Source organism: Columba livia, chromosome 3 (assembly GCF_036013475.1).
Source record: "Columba livia isolate bColLiv1 breed racing homer chromosome 3, bColLiv1.pat.W.v2, whole genome shotgun sequence".
Lineage (NCBI taxonomy): Eukaryota > Metazoa > Chordata > Aves > Columbiformes > Columbidae > Columba > Columba livia.
Genome location: NC_088604.1, coordinates 102,594,715 through 102,617,080, shown reverse-complemented (window position 1 = coordinate 102,617,080; position 22,366 = coordinate 102,594,715). Strand labels below are relative to the sequence as shown.

Genomic DNA, 22,366 nt, shown 5'->3' with positions numbered 1-22,366 from the left:
AAGGTCTCCCCAGAGCCTTTTCTTCTCCAGGCTGCACAGCCCAACTCTCTCAGCCTCGTACTTTTGGTTTTTTTCTTTCTTTGGGTCATTCCTGTGCGAGCCCTGCAGCGCGTTTCCCCGAAGGGAGCAGCAGACATCAGTGCCAGACCCCACGCCACCTTCCTGCTGGAACAAAACCGTTTAAATCCGTGACACAAAGCTGCTGAAAAATCCTTGCTCCCTTCTACAAAGCCACCAAAAAGCGCAAATTCGACGGCACTCCCGCCGAACGCTAACGCAACCCGCTGTGCCCGGCATGTGAGCGCTGCCGAGGGGCAGGGATCCCGGGGGAAGAGGGCGGGTGTACCCCGGGACGACAGCCAGGCCTTGGAGGCCCCGCAGGGCCCACGCTAGGTCCGGCCGCGCCGCCGGGACCGCCCCGGGGCCGCCGCCGCCCGAGCCCCCGGCTCTGCGCGACTCCCGCCAGCGGGGCGGGGCGGGGCGGGGCGGGGCGGAGCCTGGGCGGTGGGCGGGGCCGGAAGCTCCGGGTCGGAGGGAACAGGAAGTCGGGACGTGGCCGCCGCAGCGGAGCAGGAGGCGGAGGGCGGGCGGGAGAGGATGGCGGCGGTGCTGAGCTCGGACCGGCTGGAGGTCTCGGTGGACGGGCTGACGCTGAGCCCCAACGCCGAGCTGCCGCCCTGCGAGGCGCGTCCGGGGCAGGGCGAGCCCGCGGCGGGGTGGAGCCGAGCGGGCCCCGGCTCCCCGGGCCAGGCGGAGGCCGGCGGGGAGGCGACGGAGGAGGCGGCGCTGAGCCCAGAGCGGCGCTGGGGCTTCGCGCTGGAGGAGCTGTACGGCCTGGCCCTGCGCTTCTTCAAAGGTGAGGCCGCCCGGCGACGTGGCCCGCGCACCCCCCGCCGAGACCGGGGCGGCGTGGCGGGAGCCGCCGCCTCCGAGGAGCCCCGGGCGGCGGCATCGTTCAGTCCCCCGCCGGGGCGCAGGCGGAGCCCGGGTCCCCTGGGAGGCGCGGGGGGCGGCCCCTGGGGGTCAGTGTGCCGGGGCCAGCATCGCGTCCCGGCGGTCGGTGGCGGCTTGTGGGGGCGCGCTCTTCGTGGTGGGACTGGGAGAGGAGCGGGGGCTGCCCTGGGAAGGCGTTTCTGAGGGTCTGCACCACCCGACCTAAAAACGGAGCAAAAAAAGTCCATGCTTGTGGCACGCAAAGAAAAAAAATACTCACAAACGTAGGCGAAGATCCCGATCGTTGAGTGTCGTGGAGCCCTCTGACAGCTGGATACCGGCGTGAGATGTGATGCCGTCCCCACAGGATGCTGACTTCAAGCCTGGCTTTGCTGCTCTATGTGCTGTCCGGCTGGCAGCTGTGCGAGGGAGCTCTGACATCCCCACACGGGCGTAGAGCTGGAGCGTTTGTCCTGAGACCCCCTGTAGCCAGGCGGGCTTCTGCAGCAAGGCAGAGGTGCCTCACCGTGCTTGCTTTCCTCAGGAGGAGGAAATGGGCTGTGTGGTTTTTGAGCACCTCATGGCCCTGTGTCACTCTGATGGCTCTTGGGTGGCTCACAGGATAGGGAGTCCAGCAACCTGCCCGCACTGGGGAAGATACAGCTCTGTACTTAGCAAGGTCAGTCCTGTGGCAATCGGTCGTTAAGGGACCTTCCAGGAAAGCTGGTTCTTCTGATGGCAAGCATACTGGCAGGTCAGAACTGCACTAGAAGGACAAAGTTGTCTATTTTCTTCACTTTGGCTGGCTTGCACCCTGATACCCTGAAAATAAGCCCTAGCATGATTTTTGAGGATGCTCGAAATACAAGCCCTGCTCCAAAAATAAGCCCTAGTTACAGTTCATTTAAAAAAATCAATTTAAATGGTGTCCAGGCAGCTATACGTGTGAAAAAAGCAAACAACTTTTGGAGCAAAAATTGTATAAGACCCTGTCTTGTTTTGGGGGAGACTGGGTAGCTGTTGGGAGCGTGTAACGCTCTAAGCAGTTTTCTTGAGCCCTGGTTCTTAGACCTTGTTCTGCTGCCCTTCCACAAAGCAATTTTTTTGTTAGTGTGATGATATGTAGAGTTGTTCTTTTGGGGTTTTTTTAGCTGTAAGAACCACAAGGGATCGTAAAGCTCATGATTTTTTTTTCTTTCTTCTGTGTCAGAAGCTGCTGCAACCGAGTTTCAGGTTGGAAGCGTTATGACTTCTGTCTCTACCCTTTCTGTAAAACAAGCTGCTTGAAAGAGTTCTAGTTTGGTTAATTAGCATTTGTTCTTAAAACATGATGCAGAAAGATATGTCTCTGCAGTAGCAAATTCCTTGTCTCAGTCAACCATGGTATAATTTTGTCTTGGGTTTAATATTCTACTGGAACCTGTATTTACAGTGTAAAAATTACACACTATGAATGAGCTTATCTACATTATTGATAACCTAAGTCTATTATGTCTCATGTTTTAATGGAATTTATGGTCTACATTTATCTCCTCTTGGATGATGAAAAGTCAGTGGAGTGTTACTTGTGTCTAGGTGCCAGTTCCTTGTGTTTTCTCAGCACTGGGTTTGTTGTTGCCTTACTTTTATTAAAAGCTTAATTTCAACATGTTTCATTTTACTGCTGTTCTTGTTTTTAACCTTCTGCAATTTTGTGTAATGTGTGATTTTGCTCATAAGAGGAAAATTTTCCACATTATATGGAGTTGTCAGACTTACCCAGTGAAGATGTTGTTCCTCTATCCTTAGGGCTGGGATAAGTCTTGTGAAGACATTGCCTGTATTTTTATTTGTAGTTGTTTTTTTTTTTCTAAAAGTGACATAACAAGAATATTTTTATTTATAGATGTGATGGTGGGTTGCAGGAGCTTGTAATACTTGGGTTACTGATTTTGCCTGTTTGTTCTATATCTTTGTGGCTGTAAAAATAGTTGGTCTCATTTCCAAATGGTTTGCCTGCATCCCCTGTCAAAACACCTTTGGGAGTGGGCGTGCTTGTGCAGCAACCTTATAGATGCCAAGGAACCTGTACAGAATCCTCCTTTACTTCAAGAAGGAGCATATGAGGGATCTGAAGTTTGACCCATGTTAATAGGTCAATGCTGAGATCTTGTTTCTGATCATTCTTCTAAAAACCACTGATTTAGGGGTGGGGGTATCTTCAAGAAACTTTGTCATAAAGCTAGTTGATATCCACGCCTCAGTGTATGGTATTACCTGCTCACAGAGCTACCGTGGAACAGGTGGCCCAGGGCTGTGCTTGTTTGGGAGGATGATGGTGTGTGGATTAACTGTGGTTGCTGGGATGGAAGGAGCTCAGGTCGGGATGCTGCAGGAGTCCCTCAAAGGGCAAGCAGCAATCGCTAGTTAAGCAGATTCCTTGCAGCTTCAGTGAGCAGACTGAGTTGTCTGCTTGTAACTTGTGGTGTACTTTCTTCCTAGGAAAGTTGAATCTGAGCAAAATGGTTTGGATTTGCTTGTTACAATGACTGCTGACACTTGTCTGTGGTGGCATATTGCGAGTAACAGAATTGCTTGAAGACAAGACAGGGTGGGAGTGCATATAAACAATGTGAAAAACACAACTGAAAGTAGGCTAGGATATTGGAGAGACTGAAAAGCTACTTTATTCTTTGATGAAGACAGGAGCAGATCTAAAATGCTTGACCCAGTGTCACTTCAGCTGTCAGGCCTTAGGCTGTGCAGGAGATGTGCACTAGCTTCTTTTAGCATCTGTAATAGCTTGCGAAGAAAGCTTTTCAGAATAATAGAGGCATAGAAAACAGGTGGTTAATAGTGTTCCAGGGCATTTTTCTGTGATAAATAAGAGCCCTTCTCACAGTATGCACTCTTTCTCTTGCTCTGTCGAGCCTAGTTCAGGTCGGCCAGCATTTTGGCTGCCGTTAAGAAGCTGCTCTGCTGTGCTAGTTCCCCTGTACAGGGGAGAACACACTCGTGTTACTGAAATGAGGACGTTTCTTTGTCTCTTGGCTGTCTGTAATTGTGTGCCCTGGGGCAGCTGGCAAAGTAGATGTGTCTCTGACAGCGAATTCTGCTTGTTGAGCTGGTACAAGCTGTGCCAGTGAAGGTAACTTGTTTACGGTGTAAGCTGTGTCCTGCTCGTGTAGCTCTGCCAGAAAATCTGTTCCAGTATCAACCTAACTGGATGGTTCTCCACATCCTGCCATTGAAATCCCACTGCACCCAACCTTCGATCTGTGACGGTCTCTGAAGTGTTCATGTGCTGTCTAAGGTGTTTTGCAGGGCGACACACCTGTGTGGGCAGTGTACAAACCATATCATTTTGATATCTAAAAGCTCTCCTGGTATGTGAAGTACTCTAATTTTGTTTGGCTGCTCCAAGTTATTTCCTCTTATCCTAACGAAAGTGCATCTTCAACCTCAGCAATACATAACTCCAAATTAATTGTTTTACCTCACTTTTTTTTCTTTCCCGAGGGCTAATTTGATGGCATGATTGTAATTCATAGTTAAGTAGGCTTTTTTTTCACCAAGAATTAAGAAAACCCCCATAACGTACCTGCATTTGATGTGAAGTTGAGCTTTGAACAAGTTTAATTGGAAGGGCTGGTTGGTAACTCTTCTATTGATGCAGAACATCTTCAGTAGAGGAGCATTAGGAGTGTAAGAGTGTGTGCTGGGATCTGCAGGCAGCGATTCAGTTCTTGCGCTTCTCAGTTTTGGTCTCGCTCATTAAAACTTTGCAAATGAATGGCATTAACATGTGCGACTTCTGCTTCTGAAAGCTATGAGGTGAAAAATCACACTTGGCAAACTGTTTTCTAGCTTCTTCTAGATGACTCACCCGAATGCTATCCCACGGGAATTAGGCATTTAGAGAGAGAGTGCACTAGGTGAATTTGGAGAGGAAGCTGCAGCATGTTGTGCCACGTTTCTTACAGGGGAAAAAAATCTGCAGCTACCTGCATAGGAATAACAGTATCTTGCACGATGCAGTCTCTTAAGCATATTTCTTCAACTCACTTGAGTCTAAATGTGTGGTTTTATACTGATTCTTGTCAGTGGTGCAGTGCCACATAGTGACATAAGCTTCTGTTATCTGCTTTTCATTACTAGTTGTATCTTAATCTCCCTGTTGTGCTTGCATGCTGACATAAACGGTGGTCTTCAAGCATACAGTTAGTTATCTGTAGGACAAGGAGGGTCATTAGTGTTTGAAGTACTGGTTTTCTAGATTAATCAGCTGAGTTGTCCTTGATGCATCTCGGTTTTGCGGGCATGTGAACAAAGTAGCCACTGTCAAGAAGAATAGTAGTATTAGTATGAAGAGCTGATATTCGGTGTGCAGGGATTTTCCCTTCCAGGGGTGACAGTGCATTAACAGTGTGGTGTGGTTTCATGGGACACATCAGTGAGGCCTGATCTTGTGGTAAGTGGGAGGCAGTCTTTCTCCGTGTTCTTGGTGAACTACTTCATGTCATTAGTGAAGGACAGGCTGGATCAATGGGCTGAAGTTCAACAAGGCCAAGTGCCGGGTCCTGCACTTGGGTCACAACAACCCCAGGCAGCACTTCAGGCTCAGAGAAGAGTGGCTGGAAAGCTGCCTGGCAGAGAGGGATCTGGGGGTGTTGACTGACAGCAGCTGAACATGAGCCAGCAGTGTGCCCAGGTGGCCAGAAAGGCCAACAACATCCTGGCTTGTATCAGGACTAGTGTGGCCAGCAGGACTAGAGAAGTGATTGTGCCACTGTACTCAGCGCTGGTGAGGCCCCACCTTGAACCCTGTGTTCAGTTTTGGGCCCCTCACTACAGGAAAGACATTGAGGTGCTGGGGAGAGTTCAGAGAAGGGCAACGAAGCTGGTGAGGGGTCTGGAGCACAAGTGTGATGAGGAGCGGCTGAGGGAACTGGGGCTGTTCAGCCTGGAGAAAAGGAGGCTGAGGGGAGACCTTATCACTGTCTGCAGCTACCTGAAAGGAGGTTGTAGCATGGAGGGGGTTGGGCTCTTCTTCCAAGTAACAAGTGATAGCATGAGAGGAAATGGCCTTGAGTTGTGCCAGGGCAGGTTCAGATTGGATATCAGGAAAAATTTATTCACAGAAAGGATTGTAAAGCACTGAAACAGACTGCCCAGGGAAGTGGTGGAGTTACCGTCCCTGGAGGTGTTTAAAAGGCATGTAGATGAGGTTCTTAGGGACATGGTTTAGAGGTGGATGTGTCAGTGTTAGTTTAGTGGTTGGACTCTATCTTAAAGGTCTTTTCCAACCAAAATGATTATGTGATTCCACGTAGATACATATATGTATACGTTGGCCCTTACTGCAGAATGCCTAAAGCACTGTGGGTCCATGGCCTGCCTTGTTCGTGTAACCGTACCTTTAATCGCTATTTGAATTTGACCTGTTAGTGGCTGCTGCTTAAGTGTAGAGTTTAGTTGACTTGAGAAACTGCCATTTCAGGCAAATGATGGTTTGAAGTATTGTCAGAGAAGTCTCTTCATCTTCTGTAAGAAAGCTGAGCCTATCTCTGGCCCTGATGGGGGTGGCATAGGGAGAGCGGTGTAGTTGCTGTACTAGCGCTGTGCGCACCCTTTGGCTTTCTGAGTGTGTTTCTTAGAGCTCTTTGATGTTCTTCAGCTTCCTGACAGCTGTATTAGATGTGTGGGTAATACCTACTTAAATGGTGTGTTCACGGATGCTTGAATAAATTTGGCACTTCTACTTGTCTGGACTCACTAATGCTCATTTTTGGCGTATTTGACTCTGCAGATGGCTTCAGGTCCTCTGGTTCAGTTTAATGGCAACAATTCCAAATCTTTGGGATAATTGTACAGTACGGTTCATGCTTAAGAATTGAACTGAAAAATAGCTAGTATACAACTTCGCTCTCTTGACCGGCTCCAAATGTTTTGCTGAGGATTTGCTTCTAACCTGCGTTATCTACATGTCACTGAATGCCTGGCTTATATTTTTCTAGGATCTGTTATCCTCTCTTTCTTTGTTTGTTCTTCTTCCCTTTGGTGACCATTCTTCGTAAATGCATATTTTTGGCTTCTCTTGATTGTTATGCCTTGGTGTGACTTCTCTCGCCTGTGAAAATGAAGACATGCTGTGTATAGCATGGGAAACAATGTTGTTTTTCCCTTTAAACCCCTTCAAAAGTGAGTTCAAATACTGATGATGTTATTATAGCTGGCTTAGGTAGCAGTCTAGTACAGCAAACAGCTATGGTTTTTTGGCAGACAACTGCAGGTTTACAGGTTGTGCAAGGTAAATGATGCCATAGGGACCCTCTTGAGGAGCGTATTTTGCTCAGAAACCTGGCAAAATTTCAGTGTAGTACCCTTATCAATTGACTTGCTTTTTAAGCACGCTGCCCCAGGATATTAAGCATGATTTCAGCGTGTGTGCTGTTTATTGAGGCTGATAGAAGTGTTTTCTACCTAAGAAGCAAATTCTGAGTTAAATGTGAAGTGGGAAGAATTGAGGAAAAGCCGAAGGGATCTTTGGGTGGCCTGAACCCCAGGAAGGGAGCTTACCAGGACATGGGGATTTGTATCTTTTAAGGGTCACAGACTTGTTGGGGTGGGAAGGGACCTCTGGCAACTGCCAGATTCAGCCATCTCTGTTCAGATCAAGCTTCTCAGGACTGTCTGTTTGGGTTTTGAGTATCTCCAAGGATGGAGACTTCACAACCCCTCTCTGGGAAACCTGTTCCAGTGCTTGTAAAGAAAAAAAAAAAGAACAAACCAAACCAAAAATTAAAAATAATTTTTAAAAATGTAGAATTTGCTGTATTTCAGTTTGTCTGCTGCCTCTTGTCTCTTCACTGGTCACCACTGAGTAGACTCTGGTTGTCTTTACACCCCCCTTCTCAAATTCATCAGGTGTTTTTGAAAATAGGTATTTTTGTGGATTAATTCTTCTGGTTTTTGAAGGTGGAAGAGATATTTGCTGTAAGGTTGTGTGACACTGGGAGAAGAGCAAATACGTAAGGTTCTGGAAGAGTGAAGTGGACCTTTAGGAATGGATAATAAGTGATGAAACATTTACCTTCCTCATTCTTTGATTCTGTCTTCAAAATTAATGGATGCATGTAATGGTTTCTTGTATTGCTTTAACTGAGTAAGTCTAGTAATGTGCTGAACTTACTCTATTGAAAATATGGCTTCTTGCTGTGACCTGCAAACACTTTCCCTCTGGGTTTGTCTCTAATTCTCAATTTTCAGAAATATTTGCTTTGAATTTCTCAATAAGCTATAGCAGAGGTGTTTTCCCCACTCTTTTGTTCTGATATTTGCTTCTTTTCCTTTTGATAACTCTGTTTACAAAATTGCTCGGCTGATGCTTGTAATATGCAAATGTCAGCCCTAAAATTTGGGTGTGAATTGGACTGTTCAGCTTAAGGCTGTAAACAACTTGCTCCAAAGTGACCTTTACCGTAGCGGGAGGGCTGGGAACTGGTGGCAGCTCTGCCTGTGGTTCCTGGCGACCTGGAGCGCAGTTAGTACAGCCCTGTGAAATGTCGGTCATTTACATCCCATAATGGCTTCCTAGTTTCAGCCCTTCCAAAAGGAGATGATGCCTATTTATTTGTTTTCCTGTTCAAGAAAAACTTTCCTCTTAATGAACAGCGTAATCACATGTAGCAATGCCTGTTTCTTTGATTTGTTTTGGCAGTTTAAGTGTGTTCAAGTAAGTCCTAGCCGACTAATTCATATATCATTTCTAAATCAATGCAAGTCTCTTACCAGTAAATGCCTGGTGGGATCTAACGGGGGCCACTTCAGAAGGAGTTGGTGTGGAGCCACTGGAATTCTGATTATATTCAGGCTTATGTTCCCTGCATCTTACAGCCAGGGCTCTCTGTACGCGTTGGCGCTGATGGAGTCACCTCTAGGACTTTTCATTGTGAGGGGTTATTCCAGCTGCCTTGGCAAAGTGCAGCAATCAGATTGCCTCAAGGAAAACTTTCCCTTAGTTCTAATTTGTACTCTGCAGTTTTCCTTGCCTTAAACCTTGCTTGTTTTGCTTTCATCAGTGTGCAGAGCATGAAAGGAGAGCAATCTATAAAGATATCATCACAACTTTGTGGAAAATCCTCCTTATCCACGCTACAATACACTTGGCAGACACGTTTGAATTCAAGTTAAGGTTTTTAAATATTTCAGAGTTATGTATCCATATTGTATGATCTTCAACTAATTAACATAAATATTTATGTGCTAACTTATGAGCTAAGATTCACTCTTGATGGTGTAATGAAAAACACTTCAGAATGAAGTTTCAGCAGCTGAAGTTAAATGTGCTTCTTCTGGGCAGATCTTTATTTTATTTGAATAGAACTGACTTAATTTGTCAAACCTTTTGTGGCTTCTCATTCCTTTTTTGTGGAGTAATCATGATAAGAAGTTATACAAAATACTGTTTGCTGTCCTGTGCTTCATCAGTGACAACAGTGACATTTTCTTTTTTTTCACTACAGAAAAGGATGGCAAAGCCTTTCATCCAACATATGAAGAAAAACTCAAACTTGTGGCACTGCACAAGCAGGTTCTGCTGGGACCTTACAACCCTGACACATGCCCTGAAGTTGGATTCTTTGATGTGCTGGGGAATGATAGAAGGTAAAAGGGCTGGTGATCTTGTTGGCCTTAACTCTGCTTTTTCTGTCTGAAGAAAACATCATTCAGTTTCTGCAATAAGAAGAAAAGTATGGGGGCTGCATCAGTGTGTGTGTGTGGTAGTGAAAAGTGAGGGACCTCTTCAAATACATCTTAGAAATATGAGTCACTGTTTGGTAAAGGAGCTAGCAGAATATTATTGGGGTTTTTAAACCTCATTAGGAAAAGCTGCTGTGCCTAGAGTCCAGTTTCTCCCACCAGTTTAAGACTTGTTAGCTCTGCGTTAATGTGCAGGCCTGTGTTCATCCTGACTCCACAGTGAGGTTATAACAGACCAAACCTTTTGCCGATGGTAACAGCATCCACTCTAGTTTTTGTTAATACTGAGGATAACTTCTGATATTGAATACCTGATGCATTCAAACCCCGAGTAAATTTTGATGAGATCTGGGGAGGCTCGGGTATGTCTCTGGTATTGCTTGCAGTTCAGGCAGCAGTTCTCTTGTTCACTGTTGCTGTTTCTAGTTGTGAAGATAATGTGCAACACAGCACTGGCTTCTCAGAGCTGGACCCAGGGCACTGCTTTTGCTTAAACAGACACAGCTTTCCTTTAGGAAGAACCAAACTAACTGAAGCGCTATAATCAATGATTGTTACCATATTTGTTCAGCCAGCCAGGAAAATGTATGCTTTTTTTTTTTTTTTTTTTTTCCAAAAACTAGAGTGGGCTAGGGGTAAAAAAAAAATATTTCAGGTTCATTTGTAGCTGGGAAGTTTTTGGACATTGTTCAGAATTTGAAGTAGGGTCAATGGTATTTATGACGTTTCATATAAACACTCGGTTCTGTCTGTTTGAAATGGTTGTTCTGGTGCAGGCAGAAGAGAGCACTGAAACCTACAGGTTTAAAAGTTGTTGATTCTCTGAAACTGCGTATGATAAAGTTGGGTCCCTGGTCTCCTAACTGTGGTTTGTTGTTGTTATTTCTTTGCTGAGTTCTCAGAGTTCATTGCTGACTTGAAAAGAATTGAGTCTTCTGTTATTTCAGCTGATTTCTCTCTCTCAGGAAGGAATGGGCTGCCCTTGGAAACATGTCAAAGCAAAAAGCTATGACAGAATTTGTGAAGCTCCTGAATAGGTGCTGCCACTTGTTTTCAACATATGTTACTTCCCACAAGATAGAGAAAGAAGAACAAGAAAAGAAAAGGTAATTCTTGTGTCATTTGGTGTTGGAGTATATTGAGTGTTTAACTCTTGACCTCTGGACAGTGTCACAACTGGCTTAGGTTGAAGTCATCTTGGGAATAGAAATGCTTGAAGTTTAGGAGGCTGTGGTATCATTTGGTCTCTTTAAGCCTTCTTACTTTACCAGTAATGAATGATTGTTTCTGAGGTGAACACCCAGGATATAAGGAGTTTTTAAAATTTTGCTGATGCTGTCATATGTTTAAGAAAGATAAGCTTCACAAAATGTCTGCCCTGATATGTCTGTGGATTAAATGTATACAGAACATGAAGCTGTCAGATGCTTTAAACTCCTAGTATGGGTTAGCAACTTGACAAAGGGTATCTTCTATAGTTTGCATATGATGTAATTATTGAACATGTGTTAAAGCTTGGAACATGTGTAAAGGTTTCCAGACAATTTTTTCTACTGCTGTCTGCTAGGGTTAGTATAGTAATAGGTTAGAATGGCTATAAAATTATAATGCAAAATTTACACTTGTCACACTGCACAGTGCAGTAAAACTAAACAGTAATATGTTTTCTTCTTGTGTCCAATAAGACACTTCTCCAGTCAAATTGAAGTGAGAGGAGATGATACCAAACCAAAAGCCTTATTGGGCAGGCAAAAAGCAGGTTACAGCATGTTGAAAATAACTCATCCTAGGATTGTAGGAGTGCTGAGATAGCTTATTGAGTGGCTGTTGCAGAAGAGAAGAGGAAGAACGAAGGCGGCGTGAAGAAGAGGAGCGTGAGCGTTTACAAAAAGAAGAAGAAAAACGTAGGCGAGAAGAAGAGGAACGACTGAGGAGAGAAGAAGAAGAGAGGAGGAGAATAGAGGAGGAACGACTTCGGATGGAACAACAGAAGTGAGTAGCTGAAACAAATAACACTTCAAAGAAAATGACTGCTTTGCGCTTGAGATCTGACTTCCTAAATAATTATGCTAGAATTGAATACCTGAAGTCCAGATCACTCGAGTCTGGCAGTGACATTTGCATCTGTAGTTAAGAGGACACAGTTGACAGAGAATAGTTATCCTAACGTGTTATTGTATGTAGCCTTCTCAGATTAAAGTGCCAGAGAAGCTTTGTTTATAGAGAAGCTCTGAGGGTTTTTGGGTTCAGTGGCCGTACCTCACGAAAACTTGTGGCTCTGCTTCTTAAATGATTAAGTGTCCAACTGGAAGTGTTGTTTGAACTGTCACTTGAAAGCTTTGATCCTTTCACAAAAGTTGAAGCCTTGAGAAAGGGTAACAGCGGTTCAGTGGGGTGTTTTGAATGCATGGCTGAAATTTTCAAACTTGGTAGTCTAACGTTACCTCCTAAAAGGCGCTCTCTTTCTAGGAAGTGTTAAGTGTCTGCAGATCTCATTTGCACACTGGCAATCACTGGATTTTAGAACCTTTCTAAAAGGATGACAAAATTCATGTTCAAATGCACTTAACCTCTGTTTGTAGCATGAATTAAATAGTTTGCTTGCAGTATAACTAGAGCTGTATATTCTATTGTTCCCATCACATCTAGATGCTGAAAACACAGATCTAGCTTTGCACACATAATAATGAAGAGAATAGTAAATCATCAAAGCTGTTCGACATCCGTCAGCAACCATTTTCCATAATAAAAATGTCTTTGCAAAGGATCTCTCTGAATTAGATCCTGTGCTTGCCATGTAGTGGTTTTGAGAAGGCAGCAAATAATTAATCCATAGGTTTTTGTTGTTTGTTTAAAACTGAGACAGAGGAGTGTAAAATACAGGCATAAACGAACAGAGACGACAACAGGAAAATGCTGCACAGTGCTAAGTAACAAGCAGTGTGGTATGCCTTGAAGTTAAGAGATTACTTCTTTTTTTTTTTAACTTGAATAGCAGTTTGTATTAAGTGGTTGTAACAGGTTACAGAGGGAGAGAATTTAGACAGAAAAGGAATGCGGATACATATATAGAGGCCAAGTGTATCCAAAGTCACAGTTTTCCTGAAACAGTAAATCTTGCCCTTTAGAATACAAACCAGTCTAATACTGGAGCTTTTAGAAGATGATTTGGTGAGGAAGGAAGGAGAACAGAAAGCAAAGAATTACTCCTGTGTTTGTGTGATACTACTTTCTTCCTCTAAAGCATTGATAGGCTGATGGATGTAATGTGAGACAAAACGAACTCTGGATCTAGTTAGTTTTTTTAGTATTAGCTTCTGTTAGCCCTTTGGAGAGAGGACGAAAACTGAACCTGTGCGTAAGTAACCCATGTGTTCCTCCTGAAGTTTCAGCAGTTGAGTTTACTGGAGGCACAGATGCCCTATTTGGCAGCATTTTTTTCATTCCTGAATTAGGCCGCAGTCAGTCATGCTTTTCATATGTTTGCATACTGCCCTGGGAAATTAAGATAGTAATGCGGTGTGTTCTTCTCAGATTTACCAGAAAGTATTGCCGTGCTGTACCGCAGCGGGTCTGTTCTTATCCATATTTGTAGAAGGGCTGCTAGAAGGATGTTTTCTGGAGGAACCAAATGTGTTTTTTTTCCCCTTGCTCGTTTGAGATATTTAGTCACGTGTTTTTCTAGCACTACCTCTTTATCAGACTACAGATTGAGAATTATGTAAGAACTCTTGGGTTTTTTAACACTTGATGTTTACAAAAACTGGGTAGGAATTGTTGCTCCCTTATATTCTCAGCTTGTTTTAAGGCAAAATTCACATTTACATTACCTCTGGGCTCTGCTCTGTTACATAGATTTGTTTTAATTGGTTTTCGCAGGAATTGAATTAACTGTCTTTGAGGCCACTTTAATCACTTAAGTACAGGGATTTCCCCAATGCCCTCAGCTGCTTGTAATCTTCACGCTCTCCTCCCGGTGCAGGCAGCAGATCATGGCAGCGCTGAACTCCCAGACTGCCATGCAGTTCCAGCAGTACGCGGCACAGCAGTACCCGGGCAACTACGAGCAGCAGCAGATCCTCATTCGGCAGCTCCAGGAGCAGCATTACCAGCAATACATGCAGCAGTTGTATCAAGTCCAGCTCGCACAGCAACAGGTATGACTGACTGACTGACCGGCTGAGAAACTTAGATTTTGTGTCCCAGGATGTCTTTGGGAGATGTGAATTTGTCTGCCCTTATCCCCTTGAAAACCTAATTGCTACAAGGAGAGATAGTGTTCTAGTGACTAATGCTGCTTCAGATTCAAACACCAAAACCCCTTCATTTAATATTTTCAAGTAGTTTTTTTGAAGCAGCTGTTAAGAAAATTCTAAGCAGCCTTTACTAATTACTTGTTCGATATGCTTGGAGACCAAATGTGAAGTACTCTGCTGGAGCATCTGTTGTGTTTTTAATTTAATGGGGGAACATGCCAGCACATCTGGATGTGAGCAAACCTATCCAAGTGATTCCCCATGTAGGTATCACACCTGAGAATGCGTGCAGAGCAGCAGGCTTTAGACAGCCATGTATTTCCAGCTGAACAGGGGTTCAGCCCTGTCCCCTCTGGGTTTGAGATGGCTCCTCCCTGTCTACTCAAGCACTCCTGACTTCTCTCTCCTTTTGCATCTATTGTCTGCCATCAGTATCTATTTAACAGTTCAAGGATGTCCATCTTTAACTGCCTTAAACAGATGTAAACCAGACTTTAGGCTCTAGTACATCTGACCTCTCTGGGTAGGACCTGAATGGCCTCTAACTGTCTGCCTGAAGTCTATTATTCTTGAGCTAAAGACTTAACAGGAAATAAGTTACTTATATTTTGACAAGACTGATGCCCTCAAAGAACTGTCCAAGGAAGGAAGCCATGTGAACCTCATGAAGTTCAACAAGGCCAAGTGCAAGGTCCTGCACCTGTGCGGGGGCAGTGCCTAATATCAATACAGACCAGGGGATCAGGGGATGAATTAATTGAGAGCAGCCCTGCAGAGATGGACTTAAGGATACTGGTGTATGAAAGCTGGATATGAGCTCTTGCAGCCTAGAAAGCCAGCTGTATCCTGGGTTGTGTAAAAAGAAGTATGGCCAGAAGGTCGAGGGAAGGAGGTGGTTCTCCACCTCCACTTGACTCTGGTGGGGCCCCACTTGGAGTATTGTCCCCAGCTCTGGGGTCCCAAGTACAGGAAAGACATGAGCCTGTTGGAGTGGGTCAAGAGGAGGCCATAAAAAATGATCAGAGGGCTGGAACAGCTCTGCTATGAGGACAGGCTGAGAGAGTTGGAGTTGTTCAGCCTGGAGAAGAGAAGGCTTTGGGGAGACCTTGTTGTGGCCTTCTAGTACTTAAAGGGGTTTATAAGAGAGACAAAGACCTTTTTACCAGGACCTGTAGTGACAGGACAAGGGGCAGTGGTTTTAATCTGTGAGAGTGTAGGTTTAGACAGGACATAAGAAATTTTTTTTTATAATGAGGGTGGTCAGACACTGGAACGGGTTACACAGAGAAGCTGTGGATGCCCCATCATTGGAACAGTTCAAGGTCAGGTTGGATGGAGCTTTAAGCAGCTTGATCTAGTGAAAGGTGGCCCTGCCTATGGCAGCTGGGTTGGATAAGATGATGTTTTAAGGTATCTTCCAAGCTGGACCATGGTTCAATATAGTTGAGGTGGTTTATAGTTACTCTTGAAGCTTAATGACACCTTGGTACCAATGCTGTGGTGTCATAGTGGTGAGCAAAAGCTATGGCCTCATCAGTCTTGTCCTTGATGCATCTGTAATAGATACTGCTCCCTGGAGACTGAGGTGTCAGAGGTGCTGCTGCCAATTTTCTACAATTCTACCAGTGCTGCTCCTTTCAATCATGGCTGTCTGCTTTCTACGTACAAAAGACTAATTCTCTCCAAGGCCCGGGGCAAAACAACCTTTCTTTTATAGTGTTTTACAAAATAATAAGTCTGACAGGAAATGAAGCTTATTTTTCAAATCTCTACTTGTACAACTCTTGTAGAGGAAAGGATGAAAAAGAAGCATGTAACAGAGCTAAAATTACGTAATTCTACTTCGGACTTTCCTGAACACTCAGATGGCCTCTGTAACACTTCTGAGGAATACTGTCCTTTCAGTTGCGTGTAACTCAGCTGCCTTGGGATCTGTCAGTGCAGTTAAACAGTGCTGTTCTGTCATGGTTGCTTACAGATCAGCTGGTACAATTAATTTTGGAAAGGCTGAATGCAGTAATTTTCCAGACAAGTTCTCGCTACTTTACATTGTCTCAATACATGGAACTGCTGTAGTAAAAAGTGGGTCTGGGCAGCATCTGTACAGTTGCTCGAGTTTGAAATGTAACTGATGTTTGATAACGTCTTCATACTCCTTCAGGATACCTGTATTCTATTCATTCATCAAACCTATGCACTTACTGGGTTATTCTTTAAAGAATGGTACTGTCAGTTATACCTTTTCCTTGTCCCAATAAAAAAGCACATCTGATCTCTTTGTACTGATAACCAGGGGCAGGGGAATAAGCCTTGAAGCTGAAAGGGTAATGCATCCTGCTTAAATCCAAAGGGATGGTTGTTACCTTGTATAATGTCCTTTTAGGTGCATTTAATCCTTTGCACAGGGACAGCATGATAAATTCTGTCTGAAGAGTTTCAATGTACATAAGTCATGTTCTAAAAGCAGCACCTCTGAGCTTTAATAACTCTTCTCCCAGACCACTTCACAGTTTGTGTGGCTCTTATGCTTCCTGCTTTCATATTCTATAACTGCCTTTATCAGGCATTGTGGATTTGATAGAGAACCCTGTTGAGCAAGTTAACTCACAAATTGGCACTTATCTAATAACCCTTAAATACTTCCAGCTCTTCTTAAACCTGGATGAGCAAGAAGCAATTCAGCCCACTGGTAAAAACCAGCAAACAAGTCCATACTTTCAGTTTTGAAAGAAATGTTATAGAAGTTACTGAAATGCAGAATTTCCACACTGAAGTGCAGGAGTTTATTGTGTGTGCCCTGATTAACTTGAAAGCTGAATTTTTTTGTTCAGGTTATATCCACCAGCCTAGAACAAAGTGGCTTCACTTCCCTTGATACCGAGTGTGTGTAATTCTCACTGGCTAATGTGTGCTGCTTCTGGTCTTTCATGTTAACCCTCCTCATGGGGTGGAGGGGGAAGGCTGATGTTTTGGTTTGGTTTTTAATGTGTTTATATATAGACTTTTGGGAGGCTTTGGTTTTACTTGACTTAATTCGTGTCATTTTAGGCAGCCTTACAGAAACAGCAGGAGGCAGTTGTGGCAGCGACAGGGACACCTCTGACTACTGCATCAAAGGGGAATGCACCTGCCCCAGGGGACACCCCGTCTATTAATGGGCAGGCCAGTGCACATGCAGACAGCCCTGAGAAAGAGATGGATCCTGAGGCTTTGGAAGAAGCACTGGAGAATGGACCAAAAGGTAGGACTAGCTAGATTCCTTAGTTCAAAATAAATAATGAAAGCCTTTCTTAGGATTCAGGCGTCTTAAGTATGGTTACTATGGCTCTTTGCTTGGATTCATTGGGTGACACAAGAGCTGGGTTTGCATTCTGGGCCCAGTTTCTCTCAAGGGAGAACAGTATTGCACCGGCCAAACTCAGCTTTGAGAGGTGGGAAAGAGGAAGCAGCAAAAGCGTTTCAGGCAAAGTGGATGGGATCTAGAACCTCCATTCACTCTTGACTTGAAGGAGAGGAACAGAAAGCTGTTCTGTGCAGAAATATGTTCAATCTTCTTTGAACTTGGGTCAAAACCGAGTGATTTAGCCTGCAGATTAAAATAAAACCAAATCCTTTTTACTCTCTCTGAATTCCTGTGAGGAATCCAGACTGTTCTTCCTTCACATTTCCCACCTTCCTCAGTGTCTAGGAAGCTGTGAAAGTGGAGCAGGAAGAGCAGCCTTGCAGCAGCTCTCTCCCCGCTGCTATTTCTGGGTGTTACCTCTATATTTTCATCCATAATCAGTAGTCCTCAAAATACTTGCTTGCATCCAGGTATAGAGCCAACACTAGCACAGTCCCTGTCTGTGTAGTGAGGTGTTCCGTTATTTTAGTCAATATTTGGAAATTTCTAGACAAATCCACAGCTTCTGGTTCTGTTACATTAAAGATCTTTTCGGTGAAGGGTTCTTTGCAATGGAACCCCATCGCCTGTAACAGTATATTTGTCTTCAGAATCTTTTCTGCACAAATACTGTTGGTTTAAATGTGACATATGGGTGAACTGGCAGGATTTAAGTGTGCGGTGTTACATGTAAACTGACACTGCATTTCGTGAAACTTTTTTTCCTCCCCAGTAAAAATAAAAAGATAAATTGCTTGGGAGTAGCTCTGATGCTTGTGGTCCTCCAGTCCTCTTAAGGCACACTTAAGTATGCAGCATAAGTAACTGAAGAAAATCTTAACTGGAGTATTTCCTCGTCTCCCTGCAGATTCTGTTCCAGTGATAGCTGCCCCATCGATGTGGACACGACCCCAGATAAAAGACTTCAAGGAAAAAATCCGACAGGATGCAGACTCTGTGATCACAGTGGGCCGAGGAGAAGTGGTTACAGTTAGAGTACCAACTCATGAAGAGGGGTCTTACCTCTTTTGGGAGTTTGCTACAGACAATTATGACATTGGTTTTGGGGTGTATTTTGAATGGACAGACTCCCCTAATACTGCAGTCAGTGTGCATGTCAGCGAATCCAGTGATGATGAGGATGAAGAAGAAGGTAAGCATGTTTATTTATATAAACTGCCAGTCCTACAGAGTTTGCTGTGGAGGAAACCTAACTGATTGTCTCACGTAATCTCTTAGTTCCCCCAACTTCCATTCAGCTGGAATTTTATCTTCAATTTTGCATAGGAAGTGCCATTCTGCAAGTAACACCAGTCACCTCATTTGGTCACAGATGGGTTACAGCAGCTGAGGGTGGGGAAATCCTTTTCCTAGGTTTTACTTACTCCTTAGTGTGCCGTCTTGTCCAATGTAGCTGTTCAGTACACTAGATTGAAACCTGTGCCATAATAGAGCATAATAGGTCTGCACACTGAAAACCTTAAGGAAAAAACTGCCCTGCTGTAGATAAACTTTTTCTAGGGGAGAGGTTTCCATGGGGCTTCAGCGAAACAGCTTAAAAGAGTAATTCCTGATAGTGGCCAGGACATAGGCCACGGCCTTTACCTATGGGGGAGTCCAGCATACAGTCAGAAAAAAATGCTTTGAAATGAGGAGGTGATTTTTTTAGGAGGAACTGCTCTGACATAGGAAGCAGTGGCCTTCTGGATATTCCTGCTAAGCAAGCAGTAGTAGTAAGTGCGTCAGATCAGTGTCAGTCAGTTAATGTGGTGTCATGTTGATGAAAACCAGAGCTTGGCATCTCTATGACCAGACCCAATTGTGCTGGGGAGATGAGTGTGGGGAGTTTTAATGTTGAACTGTGAAACTCATGATGAAGTGAGCATCCTTGCTGTTCCTTCTGCTTCTGGGTGCTTTACCCATAGCCTGGGTATGAACCCCTTCGACTCATCTGATCTCTAAACTAACAAAGGGTGCCTTGTCCACTACAAATCAGTCTTTCTCTTGCAAAGCATCCACCCATGTTAACTGGCACATTTTTTTTTCCTTGCAGAAAATACTAGCAGTGAAGAAAAAGCCAAAAAGAACGCCAACAAGCCTCAGCTAGATGAAATAGTGCCTGTGTACAGACGAGACTGTCATGAAGAAGTGTATGCTGGCAGCCACCAGTACCCAGGGAGAGGAGTTTATCTCCTTAAATTTGACAACTCCTACTCTCTATGGAGGTCAAAAACAGTTTACTACAGAGTCTATTATACTAGATAAAGGTGTGGCTGTGTCTGAGGCTTGGCTGTGCAGAAGATGTCATTTTATTTGGAATTTTCTTCAAGCATAATGGATCCTTTTGAGTCTGTGTTTTATCCTGTCTGTATCTATATGGTTTGTGTGAACTTCTAACAAGTAGACACTGGGATCTTCCTGCTCCAAGACACTAATGCATATTGCATTGGGCTTAACACAGGATCTCCCTGGCCCATTTGGGTATTGGGGTTAACCAATGGAAGTCATGGGCTCCAGTGCTAAGGTCACATCAGTTGCATTTGTTAAAGCCTCGTGAAAAAGGGGGAGGGAGTTGCTGGCTCACTGGCTGGGTGCTCTGATGTTTCCAGGCCTGGATGCTTTGAATAATTTGTTAACGGTTAATTTAAAGGTCCCATCAATAACTGGTAGATTTGGATGCAGTTTGCTGTGTAGCAAGTTTCTCTTAACTGTAATTGAATGTCAGATTTTTACACCATTAAAACTTGAAACTTTAAGTTGACACAGTTTAGAAACAAGTTGTCTCACTTCTGTCCTCACCGAAGAAGAAACATTCAGTTCCTTAAACCAGTGTAGTGGCTAAGACAAGATGAACAGCATCCTGAAAGTACAGTGAATAACCTTCTGAAGATATATACTTCCAATTGTCATTCAGTTTATGTAACAAGAACCTTAATCTCTTTCTGCCCCACTGCTAACCCAGAATTTAAAAAGTCTTTTTTTTTTTTTTGAGGCAATTGACTTTGAAACAGGGCACCAACTGTTTCTAAGTTTGGGATTTTAATGTGGTAGACTTTAAAAAGGTATATATGTACAAACCTGATACTAAACTAGTTTTCTGCACAATGTTCTGGTTTGTCTGTTTTTGTAAAACCTGAATAAGCACGTTGTGCATCTGAAGAGCAGTAAGTCACTTTGATAAAGTATAGGGGTTAATGTTGCACTAATTATGGAGATCACTGCCAGTCCATTTTAGTCTGAACTGGTGATACTTGGGTGCAAACTTCCTGCTTTAATCTATAACTGTCCCCAGAAAGCCAGAGTGCACATACAGATACTTAATAACGTAGCTTTAATCTCAATCTCATATGGTTTGGTTGGGGCATTTTGTATTTTGTGTAGTGGGAAAAAATGCAGGTGGCTGCTTGCCTTGCGGCTGCAGTGGGAATCCACTCTCCTGGGCGCCCTGTGTGCCGGGGTGATGTGCCACAACGGCGACTTGCCCGAGTGCTCTCTGCATGGGTAATGCACTTTGTTACTGAAAGAAAAGGGTTACTTTGGCTCTGTCAGGTCAGTTCTTGCAGTGTGACTTCTATCGACCAGCTGCAGCATGTACAGTTCCGCGGGAAATGATGTTGAGTTTGCGAGATTTGTTTGAATAATCAGTTTGTACATACATGATATTTTACTTTTCTCATACCAACCACGGAGATACTTCTCCTAGAGTGCTTAACTTGTCATCTTGCATTTGGTTCAGCAACACCGTACCAGCTTAGAGCTAGTTAGTGCTGCTTTATCCAGAAACACTGTACGATGTTCTGCTCTTGTGTACATATATAAACCATGAATTTAGACAGTACCTTGCTTTTAAAGAGAACTGTATTTATGTAAAAAAAAAAAAAAACTTTTAAAAAGGCAGGCACTAATATATTTCTTCTGGTCTTCAATTTAAATTTTTTTGTCCATACAAAAATGTTATGACTTCTTTCTCTAAGAATCTGTTCTTGGGAGCGGTGTTTGTTGCTTTAAATGGCAGCACTTACTGTCATGTGTTGGATGTTAGATCTTATACATTTTCAGACTTTTTTTATTGCCTCCGGCTGTTGATTAGTACAGTACAAGTGCGATTTCAAGATACCTTGAGATTAGTATTTAATCCTAATTAAAATACATTTATCTGTAATGCTGTTGGCTTTTTCTTGATGTGGAATCCTTGGCATTGCTGCGTATGGCTATTCAGCTACGATAAGCTTGTCATCTTCCCTCTCGTTTTTAAAAATGCAGTACCGTGCTAACACTGTGGTTTTAGCAGCCAAATCACTTGGGCCAAAGGCCGGGGCTGAGAAGTGTCGCGGGATGAGGCCATCTGTCGATACCAGAACTGCCCAGTTTGAACAGCGGAATCACTTTGGGTTTTGAAAGTGCTCTTCTGTATCAGAACGGGTTGGATGGGGGCAGCCAAAAGTTACGAGCTTGACAAACCCAGCCCTGAGGAGCTGAGGAGCTGGCTGCGTGGTCCTGAAGAGCCCAAAGGGACAGAGGCAGGCAGGACCACACACAGATTAAACTGGACAAGAAGAAAAGCATGTAGCTTTTGTGCCTCTAAGGTTTCTGTTGGCCAAAACCACCCTTTGCTGTTTGCCCACTGCTAGGAAGTAGCTTATCCTGGAGCCGAGGTCAGAAGTGGGTTGGGTTCCAGTCTGATCTGTGGTCTGGGCCCTGTTGGTCCCATCTGCCCCCATAGACAGCAGCCTCTGGAGCTGGTGCTTCCAGATTTCATCTGGGCAGCAAAAGTCTCTTCATGAGAACAAAGCAAGTGCAGTGCTCTTATATGCACTGAACTTCCCAACACCTTGTACCACATCGCCTAGGTATGCTACAAACTAGTTTCACGTTAAACATGCAAGAATGTTGAAAACCAAAGTAACTACAGCAGCAACTGGACCTATTTTATCTCCCTTGTGTGTATAAATTCCTCTTTCTCCAATTAAAAGGGAAACACTGTATTCCTCATGGCTGACTTCCACAAGAGAGTGTTAGCAAACACTTTCTGTGAGTCACTGGCAATAAATCC

The 22,366-nt window shown here is 44.0% G+C and overlaps 1 protein-coding gene across 1 annotated transcript; it reads left to right on the top strand.

The window, feature by feature from the left end:
* Positions 1-570: 570 nt before the first annotated feature.
* ACBD3 (acyl-CoA binding domain containing 3) lies at positions 571-21,475 on the top strand. Its single transcript, XM_065058612.1, has 8 exons — positions 571-856; positions 9,438-9,579; positions 10,641-10,781; positions 11,509-11,667; positions 13,658-13,832; positions 16,980-17,172; positions 18,182-18,466; positions 19,367-21,475. The coding sequence occupies exons 1-8, from the start codon at positions 598-600 to the stop codon at positions 19,576-19,578; spliced, it is 1,566 nt and encodes a 521-aa protein (XP_064914684.1). The 5' UTR covers positions 571-597; the 3' UTR covers positions 19,579-21,475.
* Positions 21,476-22,366: the final 891 nt, after the last annotated feature.